The following is a 16,943-nucleotide window of genomic DNA, read 5'->3' as shown; positions in this document are numbered from 1 at the left end:
CTCAGTTATACGAATTTTGAGGTTAATTTTCATCCCTATGGATTAGAATAATAATGTGTATAATTTGGTAATCATCCATACAGATAATCACAACAGAACCTCTCTATGTCGACCTAATTGAATAAAAGCACGGAACTGCCTCTGAGTTGAATGACTTAATCATTACTTTTTAAAAACGACTCGATAACAACTGCACGTAACTCATATGACCACTGCTCTATGACTACAAAAAATGGTATTGTATAGGCTTTCCAACGAGCCTACTCCCACCACCCTCAGACGACCTGTCGCTGAACAGTGTGCTGCAGAAAATGAATCGGTTTTTTTGCCGCACCCTGTATAACACATAAGTCAAGACTTCATTTATCTCTTGATCAACAGCATTGGAGGAACATGGAAGACGACTCAAACCATCAGCATTTGGAATAGAAATCCCCGGTTTGTATACAAGATCAAAGTCATATCCATTTAAAAGGATACTCCAGCAAATCATTCGAGGTGACAGTGTGTTTGGTGTTTGTTTATCCACAGTGAAAAGACCCAGAAGTGGCTTATGATCTGTTCTAATTTCAAAATGCCTCCCATATAAATAATTGTGAAATTTCTTAATCCCTCCAATGATGGAAAGTGCTTCCCTATCTACTTGAGCATATCTTCGTTCTGACTGACTCATTGTCCTGGAATAAAACGCAATTGGAACTTCCTTTTCCCCTCAAACCTGACTAAGCACACAACCAATACCATAAGGAGATGCATCACAAGTTAGTATAACATGGCTGGAGGGATTGTAATGAGCCAGTATACTATCGGAAGAAAGGAGCTTCTTTGAAGCATTGAATGTAAGTTTATATTTTTCCTCCCACCGCCATTTAACATTTTTATCCAATAAGCGATTCTGCGGTTCTGCAGCATTGGCTTTGTTCGGTAAGAAACAGTGATAGAAATTGAGTAACCCTAAAAATGCCTGCAGTTGTTCCTTGTTAGTCGGCTCAGGAGCATCTTGGATGGATTTGACTTTGTCCGGGTTAGGACGAATTCCGTCAGAGCTCACGACAAATCCCAAGAAGTCCACTGATGTAGATAACAAAGAACACTTTTCGCTTTGGAGTGTAATTCCTGCATCTCTAAAACGAGTGAATATTTGTCTTAATGTGGTAATCAATTCATGTATTGTTCCTCCTTTAACCAAAATATCATCAAAGTAAGGGATTACATTGGGAATGGGCATACGGGAGGGACGATGGCTAAAGGTGTGGTGACGTCATATCTATAGTGGCTATTGTCTTCTCTTAAGGCAACACGATTACCGTAACGAAACGATGTGATTCGAGCGGCGTTTGTGGCACAGTTGGTAGCGCATCGAACTAGTGTTCAGGAGGTCTCGGGTTCGAGACCCGTCGTGGTCATTAACTTTTTGTCAAAGATTTTGCTTTATTTGATTTTTATCTTATATTTTTTTATTTTATCAGCAAGTTTGGTTGGTTAGGTTAGGTTATGACAGTTTAATTTTAAAATACAAAAAAAAACCTTTAGGCAGCGATGTTGGGCTAGATGGGCAAACGAAGTAGATCGGGTGCTGGGTTCAAGCCCGCCAGGGGTAGCTGGGGATCTATCGCTCTTGTTATCTCTGGTTCCCAGCAATGGGTTGGCCTCGATCGGGTAGTGGTGTAAATAGGTGGTTGGGGTTCGCTGATGGTCCCCCTCCTCCTGGCTATGATGGCGGGTTTCGGCCTGTCAGGGATTAGATAGGTCCCGAGTGTTGCTTGCACTAAATGCGTCAGGGGGGGGGGGGGTTGCATGCGTCATGGTCCTTCTGGGTTTCGTACCTGGGGGAACCCAGGTGGAGTGGACGCTTGACCAAGTAGTCGGTATCCCTGGTTAGGATTGTGGGGCAACCCTCTTTCCGATGGGAGTGCCATTTGGCAGCCGATGAGCCTGATGGCCTTAAGCCATTCACTCATGGTGTCGTAAAGGTCAGTGCGCAAGTTCTGGCTGGCATCATGGGTCCCGGGTTATGTAATAGGTACCGGGCGACCGTCTGAGAGTTTCGGCTCTTTGGACAAACACTAAGTCTAAGTACTATCCTGATAATCAATTTGTTAATTACAAGGGAAAATGTGGTTCGGATTTCTCTATCAACTGTAGGTCCCATTCATTGTTGCCATTGGCTGTATGGGCTATTAATTAACAGCTGTGTCAAAGGAACATGTCGGCCTTAGTCACTAACAAGACTACAAGATCGCGCCACTCATCCTACACTCATCCTTCAATCATATTTGGGTTAAAATACGCACATAGTGATGTCCCCGTCTTTAAATTACTGATAAAATTGCCTTTCTCTCACTCCTCCCACATGCTACACTAGGTAGGCCTACCTTCACTATCCTTGATCTGCACAGGAACGACTCCCTCAGGTATCTCCATGTCCCATCTGTCAGGGTCCTCTTCAGGCGTGTGTCTGTTGCGGTACTGGTACTGCCTGTGCTCACTGTTGTCTAGCGACACTTTCTGTGGCAACATACACACATTATGGTCTATAACATATTGTCAACAAATTGTTTGAAAAGCGATAGAGTTTAGCTAGTTTACTTAAAAAAATAAGAGTCCAAGAGCTAATAGAAAAAAAATATAAACACAGAAAAAGGTACAAATCTACGATTGTGTATCTAGCCCTTGAGCTTATCATTTTCACAGGTGAAATAGTAGAACATGGTAGAACTTTATCCATTTAAAAAACTGCAAATACAGTAGACTCTTGATAATTCGAAATTGGTAGGCCAAGCATATAAATTTGAATTATCAAGAGTTTTGAATTATCAAGAGTTTGATTTATCGGGAGAAAAATAAACCATTCGAATTACAGAGAGTTCATTTGTTTAATACATGCAAAGGTACAGCACGTTACAATAAAACATCATACCGTATTTTAGTACACATTTAAACAATCAACGGCTTATTTTTTCAGTTCAAGAAATCTGTTATTTAGCGCTATATATTTCGCCAATAGCTGAACTCTCAGCTGTCGACAACTACGTTTGTGCTCAAGGAGATGTCGCGCAATCTAGAGATCGGATTGCCAACTTTGAAAAACAAGTCAGCGAACTAACTAAGACTACTGCTCTAACTAAACAAACATCAAAACGTCCAACACTAGCCTACCATGGGAACAGGATGTACTGTACTGTATAGTTTCCTGTTATAACAGGAAGAGATCACTTCGAATTATAGAGTGTTTTGCCGACTAAACTTCGAATTACTGCGTGACTTTGATTTATAGAGTGTTTTTTCGACGAAACTTCGAATTACAGCATGACTTCGAATTATAGAGTGTTAACCGACGAAACTTTGAATTACTGAGTTACTTCGAATTATAGAGTGTTTTTCCGACGAAACTTTGAATTACTGCGTGTTACAAATTGACCTGCCCTCTATTTGGACTTTGAAATACCGAGTGTATCAAAATGCATGGTAAAAATTTGAAATATTGAGAGATTCTCTAGGGACGCTCAGCCTTCATTTTGAATTATCGACAGTTTTGAATTATCAAGGGTTTGAATTACCAAGAGTGGACTGTATTATGTTATGTGACCTTTTATTGAGGTCTAGGTCTACAGTGTAAGCCTCTTTAATATTATCAGGTAAACAGTGGAATTCTACCTTAACTCAAAATTAATCAGTCATTTAATTCTTCTTTAAATATTTACATTGTTTAGTGTTTTCCAGAGTTATAAAAATGAAATACAAAATAGTTTTGTAAAATATTGTGTAAATGCATTTTTTATATTTTAATTACATAATAAAATTTCCCTCAGAAAACCAATCGTTCCGCTGATGCAAACTAAAATTGGGACCTAGCCTGTTCAGACTAGTTGAAATGCAATAAAATTGCATCAAAAAATAAAACAATGTATTTTATGACTTTAAATGGTTATTTATTGCTCCACGATCTTGATAACACCGTGATGGCAAAAATATTGGTGATAATATAAAACGATCACAGCAACCAACATCCATGAACAACTCCCACAGTCACATTCTTCTTACACGAAGATGACCTTATTAAAGAAATAACGGAAACACTGTTAACGTCAATCAGCCATAGCCTATTGGCAATTATGCCTTTAAAAATTTATGTAAAATTTAAAGACTTTTTCCCAGTGATGAAAATTCACTTAAGATTTTCGGTTTCTTGGATGATTGGACACAATTCTATTTTAAATAAAAATACAGTGACCTATTTTCCTTAACAGGTGGTTTGGACTAGCTGGACCTTCAGATTGTTGGAGCTAATACTGGGATCCGCCTAGGTTTATTGCTCCTATTGAGAGTGTTAATCACTTTTTAACAATCGCAAAATATTGTTTTAACCTTTTTCCGCCTCCGTCTCCTCTTTGGTTCAGAGTCCCCGGTGGGTTCTAGGTCAGACTCGTTTTCACCCTCATCCCATCCTTCGTTGTCATCACCCTCGCTCTCATCTGAATGCATACTGGGTCGGCCGCGCAGCACCACCCTGAATGTCTCCTTATGCTTGGACAGCGGAATACGAGTTGGCGACGGCGATGCAGATCTCGGCATACTTTCCTCTGAGTGATCCAGTCTAGACATAAAATGGAAAATTAATTAAATCAGTAAAATAAGAATGTTTTCAGACTTCAATTGTGCACATCCATACTCTCACGCCAATGCACCTATGGGGAGAAAATAGGTTTATTACAAAATACTATGTCAAACTGTTGGGTTTAAATGTGTTTATGTTATTGTGTATAAAAAAAAAATATCCGGTTTTAGTCGTGGACTAGCGCTAATACCGAGCTCCCATTCCGCCTCTTAGTCTAGTAGGCTATACAAACGAGAGTTGAACAACATTTTTATCTACACATGACAAAGACCCCCAGGGAACAAAATATTGTATTGTTTGGCAGGTAACTGTGTGTGTGTGTGTGTGTGTGTTGGTCTGTATGTGGAACTTATCGAAGCAAAGCAAGGGGTGAGCCGTTACAATACAAGAATGAACTGTACTGATAAATATTTGGGACAAACATCACTATAGTGTAGTTCATACTCCCTTGCGTTATTGGTTTGACCACTGACTCATAACCTCATTTATCAATCCCCTGCTGAATGAAACAATCAACAAATAGATTGACAACTTAAGAGCTGTACCATACACTGTACAGCAACGCCTGTTGCAATATGAAAAACAGTAGGAATCAAATGAAATTAAATAACATGGTATTGATCTTAAGTTTGTTTCTCAATGTTACTAATCCAATAGCAGTGTATAACCGTTGATGCAACTGTATGCTTATTATTTACTGGTTTTAAAGTTAACAAGTTTACCTCTGCTTCTTCTGAGGTCGCAAAGCTTCGTAGACGTCCAGTCTCCGTTTCTTCAGTCGCCTTTCTTCTTTGGGCCCCAAATTTGGGTCTAATGGATCAGCACCCATGGGAGGGGCTGGCTCTTTTGGGGGCGGCAACTACAACATCATTTTAAAAATTTATTGAATATTGAGGTTCATATTTGATACATTGGCATAAATCTTTTTTTGTAATTTATAATACCTAAATCAAATTCCAAGTTGGAATAATGTTTGTAACAGACATAAAAACAAAATGATTTTATTGTCAAATTAAATGTTGATTTAATAACTAACTTTGTAACATCCAATTCAGATATTAAAGTGACAGGTTATGGTTGTGTTTAGTTTTGATATGACACAATAACTGTCAAGAATCTGATGTCGACGGGCGTTGTGTCCCAGTGTTCATTTTTAGCAAATTTCCCATATAGGGAATAAGCTATTACGGTAGGTCTCATGGTAAAACCTAGATCCGGGACTGGGACCGATTTACTCTTTTGCTTTGAGGTCCCCCAGAGACAAAAAACACCATCTGTTCAAATTCATATATATATTTATTTATTTAGCCTATTTATACAGGGTGATTAAAAATTAAATAGACAGTTTGTATTTAATTAATACTAGTGGCTTGCAGGGACATAAGTCCCTAAAAAGCTCAAGCGTAAAACAAATTATTGTAATATTCAAACAAACTCAGAATCAAATTATCTATGTGTCAGGATAGATATCCCAGTTCAACATATCTTTTGTGCAAAAGTTTGTGGTTTGTCTTTCTTTGCTTTTGTTGGTGTTATTTTCAAAAAATAATTTGAATGACTCCCAAGGTTTAACTCAGCTAAAGGCAGCAAACATGTTTTTTTTTTTACTTCATACAAAGTATTGATTAAACTCTACAATAAATCTCAAATATAAATGTTAGTAAATTTACAAAAAAAAAGTGTAGAATAAATCTTTAACATATGTTTTTAAATCAAAACAAATCTGAAGTTTTCCATTTAATCTTGATTCGTTTACTATTTAGTCAATGGGGTTATTTCATGCTTTTTTAAGAGTTTGGCGGCCTCTGCATTTGCCAGTCCACATAGACTAACTGCCCGTGCATGGGTCGTATACAGCAAAGCAAGGGGTGAGCCGGTACAGTACGAAGGTGAACTCATCGATATACAACTACCGTGAACTGTACTGATAACATGTTTACGGCAGTGACCAGGATCCGAATCCGAACCCACGACATCGCTGGCTTGGGCCCGAAGCAATGATGACAGATTCATTGCCCGAAGTCAGTGACGCTACCGACTAAGCCACCGACTCACACACATTCCTTCAACAAAACAATAACCTTCAAATTAGAAGAAAAAACTTTATTTTTTTCAGCCATTCTAAGTAATCATTTCCGCAATCGCGGCAACACCCGCGAGCATATTTTGTAGTTTTGGCGACACCGGTAGGCCCTAATCGTTTCACGGGGTCGTGGTAATATTAGCGGTAGTCTTTCGGTTAACCGACTATTTCGATGACCAGGATCGGATTCACGGAGGTTTGGGTTTATTCCTGGAGTTTTCCAGGATATTTCAAGGTAAGATAAAATTCCCGAAGGTTTCCTGTATTTCCCGGAGAGTAGAGACCATATTTACTGAATAAGATTAGCTAGTCCTTAAGACAGAATCATTAATATAAGGATACAAGAGCTATCAGAACAAAATTCTCACCACATTTGTTTTGTTTAATATTTGCAAATCACTTGTAAAACATTACTATATTAAGAAAACTCAACCAAAAGCATACCTTAATGTTTTTTAGATCTTCTTCAGTAGCCTTGTACAACTTACAGCCTCGCAAAATTTTGGCATAACCATCGCTAAACAGAACTTCGTACTTATCTGAAACAGTTGTTAAGAAATAGAATAGCTGAAATTACAAGTACGAAAATTATGGTTGATAGGTTTGGTATTTAAAATCTTGTATGCAAATTGTCTGCCGTAAAACTAAGATTTCAACAAATCAACCAACAAAGGTTACAAGAGTGCATTTTATTTTGCAACGATACTGGAGACAGTACATCAATTTTAAGTACAAAAATGCATGCTTTGAAGAGCTCTGACTCACAAAGTAATTTCATACAATATTAATAACAATATTTTATTTTGTTTATTTATGTGGACCATTTCCTTTGGCAAAATCAGAAGAAATTTTTAAGTCATATATATTTTAAGACTTAGTTGATGTCCTTGATCAAAGCTGATTCTTTTTCCCTAGGGAAGGATTGAATTACTTTATTCCCGAAATGCACATAAAAAACACCTGTTTTCACTGCAGGACAACAAAAATGTGTTAATGCCATTGGATAATGGATACGGTAACTATGATTTTGGTGTGCTATTGTTGATATTTATCTTGATTACATTCTAGTCATACTTATTGCTAACATTAACGTAGTTGGAATGAGCAACGAAGTTTTGGTTTAAAGTGAAATATCGTGCTACAACTCGAATTTTTGGGAATTGATTTTTAATGCAGATTCTCAGTTAGTCGCAGACAAGCCTTTCTAGGTTACTGTAACTTATGTTAAAGAGTGTCAAAAAGTATATTATATTTGAAAATATAAAATATAAATCATATGAACTAACCGTTGGGCAAAACTTTCTTAACAGTGGCTGGATACTTTTCGTTATACGCCCAAACTGCTAGCACCTTTTCGTTCACCGTAAACACCTTCTTGGAGGCATTACTGAAAACAAAGACCATAACATTTCAGTTATCTGTACTATTGTACTTAAAGTTTACAACATTCATAAACCACTGGGGACCTCCATACTGAAAAATAACTCATTTCTCGTACAAGAAAACTATTACAAACTTATAAAACTAATCCAAACTTACTATTGTAGCCTATATAATTTTTACCATTGGGAGGGATGATTTTTTTTTTAACAAACCTTTTTTTTATTGGCAACATTATTTTACAACAGAACATTGATTAACTGAGCGCAGAATTTTTTTTTAATGTTGTTTAATTGAAATACAAAAGGCTGTATCAAAGGATAAATTACTTTTTCCTACAGTCACCTGACAAAGTGGGCTTCCTTGCACTGCACTGATTATAGCATGCCAAGTAGTTAATTGATGGATTTACTTACTTTTGCTGCACTCATTTTACTTTTGCCGCACTTATTTATTTTGCCGCACTCCAGTATTCCAACCAAACAAGAGAAAACAGTGTGCTGTGTGCTTTTATTGGGCACGTAATATGTTTACAATTGAAGTTAGCAACACTTCAAGATACTACGACTACGATCAGATGGTGCAGCTTTACTCATTTCTTTCAACGCTTGGCTTTAACCTAACCTAAAAACGTGTTGTATGTGTTTTGAAAGATTAATTATTAGCTTAATAGTAACTGTAGGAAAATTGTAATATGTAACCAGGTGTAAAGTGCCTTTGCTGCACTTGAGAAACATTCCACACTTGCCTGCAGCTTGTGCGTAAACATTTCTCTCATGTGCAGCAAAGTGCTACTTCTCACACTAGTTACACAAATAACTAATTATTGGTTGTTAAAGAAATCCTATCAAACAAAACGAATCAGAGTTTATTAAAAAGTCTAACATTTTAGTTGTAATACTCAACTTAAAGTACAAATACATAGCTTTTATCGGCAAAAGAAGTATTGACATGCTTGACAAAAATTATAAAAATCGGAACAGTTTATTGCATATTGTGAGAGCAAATGGATTTTCTTCATTAATTGATTTTTCAACTAGAACACAGAATCTACTCAATCTACCATAGACAAATTTGGAGCCTTACAATTACAGAGTAACAGGCAAAAACACTCAGTTGTCCGACCATGATGGTCAGATGCTAGTAATTGTAAATACTGTGCCAAAAAATTCTTCCCCAAAATTTTACAACAGTAATTTTATTTTGAGTACAAAAGAAAATTTTTGGACTCACATATACCAGTGTAAAAACTTACTTCAATGTGAGTCACGGGCATACCTTTATGCCTCTCCAGTGGAAAATAAATACAATAAATTTTATGAATCAAATCGTTTATTGAGCCAGAATTAACAATAATATATACAAGTTCCATTGGCTAGGTCATCATTAAATAAAAGTTGGCTTACATACCTAAGAACTATTTACAGAAGTCTTATACAATGCTTACAAATAATACAGTTATTACTTTAACATATGTTTTCTTAAACCTCTGTCAAGACAGCATACACAACAACCTAACTTTGATAGCAATTAGTTAAAAGCAGAAAAATCAAAAATTGTTACCTTAGCCAATCAGCGAAGAGGTAAAATGTAAAACATTATATAAAAATTTAGAGAATTAAAACGTTCAGGTCAAAATTCAAGTATTTTAAAAAGCAATACTGTATTACAAAACAACAATACAAACAAACATACAATGCAAATAGAACCTCTTAGGTTATTACAAAATCAGAAGTGGCTATAGGATCTAAGAATGTACAAAACGTTAATTTAAAAGTAGGTAATAAGTTAAATTCTGACCCTGTATTGATTTGTAACAGTTTTATTGAATATTTTTAAATATAACTAGTTGTTTCTACTGTCTAATCGGTGTCAAATTAAATTATCAACCTATAGCTTTGTTAGTCTCTAAGATTTATAAAAAAATGTAATTCATAATCAATTGGTAACATTTTTTGAAAATAACAACCTGTTTGACAACACTATCAACAAAGGTTTCGCAGTGGTAAGTCGGTTATAACTGCTGCCACTCATTTTATTTTATTGAATCAGCCATTGATAGTTTGGATGGTAAATTTAAGGTTGCGGGTTTGTTCTTAGACCTGCAAAAAACATTTGATTCAATATCACAAGATATATTAATTTCAAGGCTTAGTAACTTGGGTATATAGGGGTTGCTTTGAATTTGCGTAACCCTTTGAGGTCAAATGGCAAGTATAGGTCGCCACCCACCATTTTCCCGACTGCTCAAAAATCACGACCTATACTAACAAAAAAAATTCAAAAAAGTTTATCTTTGCGGTCAAAAATGGCGAGAATAAGTCACCAGGCACCATTTTCCCGACCACTCGAATAGCTAACTATACTCGCTGAAAAATGGGAAAAAAATTCAACCTCAAAGGGTTCTCTCACAAAAAATATTTTGTTGAAATTATTCCATATCAATAAATTATTAGTCCATAAAATTCCATATCAATCTTTCACCACTGAATATGGGGTTCCGCAGGGATCCATTCTGAGTTCTCTTTGATTTATTATTTACTAGCTTTTGTACTTTGTACTACTCCGCCAATGCTTTTCGAAACATAATTCAACCTTAATGGCCTTTATAGAAACGTTTTTGGCTTTTAAATCTGTTACGTTAACTGCCAGTTTGGTTTTGATTAATTTCAAATCTTGTGTGGGCTGATATGAGAACAACTTACCAAATTTTCTAATAACATTTTCACATACATGATTTTCCTTATCTCTCTTTTTTACACAATATTTTTTCTTTATTTTTGACATTTTAAATTTCAATCTTGAATAACTAAATTTAAATAAACAATTTGTTTAGGTCAATCTTCTTCAAATTAAATCACAAATCCTTCCATCTTCACTTACAATAAATCATTAGCAACACTGACATCAGCTGTCATATACTTTAGAAATATTTTTGTGGCTTTACAATAGACTTTTGAAATATTAAAGAAACGGTATACTATAAAAAGTTGTAAATTATTTGCTCCTAGATGATCTCTCAGAATATTAAGAAAGGGCATCACTTGAGTACAGTTAAGGGCTAAAGTTTCGGAACAGTGGTGATATCCGTCGTCATTGAATCAAACTTAATTTACTTTATTTACAACTAAACATATGGACATAGTTTGAAATAGTTCTTAAGGTTAATCACAGGCTGCAGGACTTATTACTTCCAGAGCAAAGTCGGAATTATTTATATTTGTATTTTAACGTCTTTTTATGAAGTCTGTTTCATTACTACTATAAAGTGTTTCCTAGCAAAACAACAAATTGTTTGCAATAGTTATATTGATTTCCCTTAGGTAGTATTTTACTAAATTATCACATAGTTTTCGTTACAGTTCGGTATAAAGAAGTCAATGTTTAAAAGTGCTTAATCACAATGCATTTACCCATTACTTTACCATTTTATCACGTAATTTAAAATTTTAGACCGCCGTGGTGTTACATCTAACCTTGGACAAGTTTAATGGTAACATGGCGATGCCTTATATTTTAAGCAAGAAAATATTGGCTGAGTAAGTTACATTTTTTACCCTTTGTTGCCATAAAGGAAAGTTTCATTTACCTCATTTATCACCATACTTTCAGGAAAAACGGACCGTTTACTGTGATATTCGACTTATTGGAAACTTCCAATCTAAAAATAGGGCTGCAAGACCTAGATCTGGAAATTATATTTGGATAAAATTCGTTAATTAAATTACAACTTTGCCATGGTCAGCTTCGAAGCTCATTTAGAAGAGTACTACGAATCGGATCTACAATTTCAAGATCCGTGACAGGTTTTCGGGGAGAAAACCATTGAAATAAATAGGATAGCTCAGTGGGTAAAACACTTTTACAATGCAGTGACTTTCGAAAATCGCTGCAAGTTCTTCCACATTCATCACAGACCACTATTGTAGACAGCTGTGTAAAACCATTCAAGCAGTGGTCAAGCATAAAGAAATTCAAATTAACAACAAACATGCATGCTTTACAAGTTGAAGTGGACTTTGTAATTTCTCCCAGAAACTTAGTGATGTGTCTTTATACCTATTTACAATGATCTTGGTCCACATATTATTGAGTTTCCAGATCGAATAATTGGAAGAAGTTCAGTAATTCAGGAAACATATGGTGACGTTAACGATGTATTGATAACTTTTGTTTTCCTACTTTAGTCTTTTATTACAAGTTGGAGTTTTGCTCTATTTAGAGCAACATGTTATCTAGGTAAGTAGTAATACCAATAAGGATTTAATTTTGAATGAAATAATAAAGAAAACTTTATTTTTTATATATTTAGTTTAGTAAATATTATTTAATTTACAAACGAAATTGAGCATTATAGACAGTAGACAAAACTAATATGATTATTAAAACATCAAGTACTAAAAAATGTATAGTAAATACAGTATATGTTTCATTGCATCTCTGATTCTACTCTACAAAAAAAACTACAATGAACAACACAATATACAAACCAGTACTTTTAATCAGTTCTCAGTTCCATAGTCCATTGCCATTTTCATTCACACTTGCCATTAAGTAAACATAGTTACAGATATTTCATTGATTTTAAAAAACAAAATAATACTGTGTACAGCTTAGTTTTATAATATTTTCCTTGGTTTAATTTAATCAGTGTTGTAACAAAACACCTAATTCTATTTATCAAATGCAATAAAGGGAATTTCAACTGCAAGCTATGTTAAGATAAATTAAGAATATTTTGTAAAAGCATTTAATAATAAAGTATAGTTACCTACACATTTACCACAGATTGTAGAACACAAAAATCAAAAGCGTACAATTTAGCTATTTATGATATTCTTTTGTTTAATTTAAGCATAGGAGTAGCAACAAATAATTACTACATTTATCGAAACATAAAAAAATCAATGTAAAGTGCAAGTTATATTAAGTTAATCAACATATGTTAAGCAGTTCGAATTTATAAAAAATAAAAAAGGCCTCCAAATTCATACAAAACATCTATACATTGTAATTTCCATACTGTTTCCATGAAAGTATATCAATAACATTTATTTTCATAACTTAAAAACACTAAAAAACACAGCAACAGTTATAGCATTTATTTTTATTTCTATACAGTAATCATTGCCATTGTTTTGGAATAAATAATCTATGACAAAGTTCAATCTTTTTTTTGGTTTTTTTTGGTGTGTGTGTTTTGGAAACAGTAGCATCAGTTAAAAACAGATTTGAAATAGTTTAAGTTCGTGAAATAGAGCTGGTTGGAAAGAAACGTGACATTTTACAAGAAATCAAGGCAGTTCTCATAAATTATTAAATTGCACATTTTTTAATAAATAAACCCAAATACGCCGGTACAAAATTCTTTAACAAACTTTCAAAAGAAATACAAGCAGAAGTAACAATCAAAAATTTAATAGCAAGCTTAAAAAATTCTCATTAACAGACCTATTTTTTTCATTTGATGAACTGTAGTTTAGTTGTATGTTTTATATTTGTATATTTCATTATAAGTTTTATCATTTAGGAAATGTGACACTATTCATGTATATATTCCTAATGTACTTGATGAGGTTTTGGTCATACTGTGAGGTAGGGGTTTGTGTGACATTGACAGGTAGTGAGCTTAGGTTGAATGGTAAGGATTGGTTTGATAGGTTTTATATGTTAAACGATAGAGGAGAGGGAAGATCAGTCAGAAAGAGGTTGTGGGATAAAGGAATGAACATGATAGTTGGAGTCTAGGTACCAATCAGGCGTTGTAGCCCTATTGTTGTTGTTGACTGCCCTATTGGATGTCTGATTTATTTTCTCTTCTAGTTACTTGCTGACTTTTTTAATGACTGGCACTTCAAGTTTGATTGGGCAGCTGATTTCTTCATCCGCAAGGAAGTCAACCGCCACTTCTGACCCATCGGCAATTACGTACGCCTCTCCATCTTCTGCATCTACTAGACCATGTGGATTTACCTCCGGTCGTCTCTCTTCATCGGGTATCCTCTCAAGTCCTTCTTTGTAGAGGGAGACTTCTTTTTTTATATCCAGCCACACTGCATGGAGAGATTTCTCTTCCATTTTGATGATGTTTTCTTGAAAGGACTTCAGTCTCTCCTTCCCCATCTTACCCTCAATATATGTCAGGTGGCTACGCAACACTAGCAATTGGCTGTAGCTGTATGGTTTTTGTTGGACACTATGGTTGTTGTTCACAAGCTTCTTGAAGTTTATCCCATCTGGATTTAGAGTTGAAAGTCCAGTGGTGGTGAAGCCACTGGTAATAGCCTTCTTGCTGACGCCTTCTTGAAGACATTTGTTCAATAGAGGAGCAAAGTCTTCTTTTTTAATCTTCGATACGCCAGTCTCAAGCCGCCATTGCTCCACAGTTTTCTTCCAAGCCGACTCAAATGGATGGATTGGCTGCAGAATATGGGTCAAGTTTGGGTAGAGTGAAATTAACTCGATCCCATTCTCAAAGCAGAACTCACTTAGATGAAGTGTTGGGTGGGAGGTGTGCCCATCTAAGAAAAGGACGACAGGTCGGGGAATGTTATTCGCCAGTAGCCATGGGTGGAAAATATTGATTATAAACTCAAAAAATGTCTCCCTCGTCATCCAGCCATTTTCTGATTTTCCGATGCCCCAGGTGCTTGGTACCTGTTGGACAATACTGGACGGGACTCTTTCGTACGAATATATAATCATTGGTGGTGCCAAGTCACCTGCAGCATTCGCTGTGAAAAGTACTGAGAGGCCTTCCTTTTCATTGTTTCCAGTGTTGGTGTACAACTGCTTCTGGCCTTCCCTTATGCATACTTTTTTGCCTTTAGGGCATAGGAAGAATGCGGTTTCATCACAGTTGAACACTCTCCTGGGGTCATCAAAGATATTCATAAGATTCTTCCCCTCTAGATATTCCCTGATTTCGTAAAACCATTCCCTGATGTTTCCTTCCGTGGCATTTGCCCTGGTGGTTGTGAGGGCTTGTGACACCCTGGCAGAAATTTCAGGATGTCTTTGGGTGAATAGAGCAAACCATTTATCCCCAGGGCCGCTCTTGGAAAAAGGATTTTCTCGCTTCAAATTCTGCATTAATATCTGGACGCTGGTGAGAAGCTGGTCCTTGGTGATGGGGAAACCAGCACGTCCAATCATGATTACCCAGTCGACAATAACTTGCTCTTCTTCGGGAGTCAAAATAGTTGGACGTCCCATCTTGCACGAAGTGGCATACTTTCCACTGATCTTATCCCCCAAAGTCTGCCTGGGAATGCAGAACTTCTTTGAAGCAGCAGACACCGGCATTCCATCTTGCACTGCTGCGATGGCCGCTTCCAAAGTCTCCTGGGAGTAAACTCTCCTGGGCCTTTTCGGTGTACGCATTCTCGTGGGCTTTTTCGGTGCAGGTATTCTACAAAAAAGAAACACAACTTGGAGGAGATTTTTGGCAAAAAAAAAAACTGTGACACAATAAGTTATTGATGATAGTCTTGAAAACGCAGTTATAAATACATTTGAATAAAAACCAATCAATAAACTAACTTACAGACTTCAGAAATTGCATTATCAGCTCTAAACAACATTACTCAAATTGTTAAATATATATTTATTTAAAGTTCAGTTGTAAAACATTTGGTCGGAACAAAAACTCCGTGAAAAAATCACAGAGTTTAGCAGAAGCATTGAAAGGTTCATTCTCATCCATGGATGGACAAGAAACTGAAACTGACAGTAGATCAAAATTGCCTTTTGAGGGGATCTTTAGTCATCATACCTCCTGTTTATCAAAGATAAATTTTACTACTCCTACATTCAGAACACTCGGGGGGAGGCACGAACTAAAGCACTAGCACATAGTGTTATGTTATGCACATAGTTATGTGTGGTGGCCTAAAATGGACCAAGACATTCAAGCTTTTGTTTCCAAATGCAACATATGTCAGTATACTAGAACGTCAATACAGGTTGTACCATTGCAGCAATGGTCTCGGCCATGTCACAAAAAACTGGCAACAACTACATTTAGATTTTGCTTATTTTAAAGGAAATTATTTTTGATTCTAGTGGATAGGCCTAGCCATTCAAAATGGGTCAAAATTTTCCTCCTGTCAACCACAACATCATTTAAGACTATTGAGAAACTGAGAGCTTGTTTCGCCGCTTTTGGCCTACCTCATACAATCAACACAGATGGTGGGTCACAGTTGATAAGTCAGGAATTCAATGAATTTTTAATGGAATACATCATGTTTTTTCATCACCATATCATCTGGCCTCTAAAGGTTTAGCAGAAAGAATGGTCCAAACAGCAAAGGAAGTGTTTCTGAAACAGATGTTATATGATGCGACTAACCAACCTCATTGAACACTACAGCATAGGATTGAAAGCTTTGTGTTTACCCTATGAGAATACTCCACATTCAACTACCGGCCTTTCAACATCAGAGATGTTTTTGAAAACCAAACCTAGAACCATCTTAAGTTTGCTTAAACTTCATCCATCAGGAGAAATGGAAAAGAAGTGGCTATTGATTAAATCTCATGCAGATTTCTCCAGGGGTAAATCAAGAATTTTTGTGGAAGGAGAAGCAGTGTTAGGCATGAACAAGTTAATTGGCTGCCGGGAGTGGTTACAAAAATAGTTAGGCCTAGTTTAGTAACATACTTAGTAAAGGTGGAAGGAAGGACAAGGTTGTTCATGCCTACCATTTAAAACAAAAGGAAACATCAGACTGTGGTGAAGAAGTCAGATATTTAGGGTTAAGTAGGCCAGTTGACCACAAATGCTCAATATCCTATGAAATATTCACTAAAAGGTGTTCCACCAGATTCACACAGAACTTCTAAGGATAATAAGATGCA

The 16,943-nt window shown here is 35.9% G+C and overlaps 1 protein-coding gene across 4 annotated transcripts in view; it reads right to left on the bottom strand.

Moving 5' to 3' along the window:
* LOC129002436 (PHD finger protein 20-like) overlaps positions 1 to 16,943 on the bottom strand; it is a 79,908-nt gene that overhangs the window by 34,527 nt on the left and 28,438 nt on the right. For all 4 annotated transcript variants that reach the window (XM_054430232.1, XM_054430233.1, XM_054430234.1 and 1 more), the window contains 5 exons: positions 7,988 to 8,088; positions 7,146 to 7,240; positions 5,341 to 5,477; positions 4,369 to 4,597; positions 2,376 to 2,508 (listed from right to left, as the gene is read on the bottom strand). In XM_054430232.1, the coding sequence (XP_054286207.1) occupies positions 2,376 to 2,508; positions 4,369 to 4,597; positions 5,341 to 5,477; positions 7,146 to 7,240; positions 7,988 to 8,088 (695 nt within the window). The remainder of the gene's footprint in view (positions 1 to 2,375; positions 2,509 to 4,368; positions 4,598 to 5,340; positions 5,478 to 7,145; positions 7,241 to 7,987; positions 8,089 to 16,943) is intronic.

This window comes from Macrosteles quadrilineatus, unplaced genomic scaffold (assembly GCF_028750875.1).
Source record: "Macrosteles quadrilineatus isolate MER2022 unplaced genomic scaffold, UCM_ALF_1.0 Scaffold_9__3_contigs__length_116548681, whole genome shotgun sequence".
Taxonomy (NCBI): Eukaryota; Metazoa; Arthropoda; class Insecta; order Hemiptera; family Cicadellidae; genus Macrosteles; species Macrosteles quadrilineatus.
The sequence above is the reverse complement of the archived record's forward strand: the minus strand, read 5'-3'. Positions and strand labels throughout refer to the sequence as shown.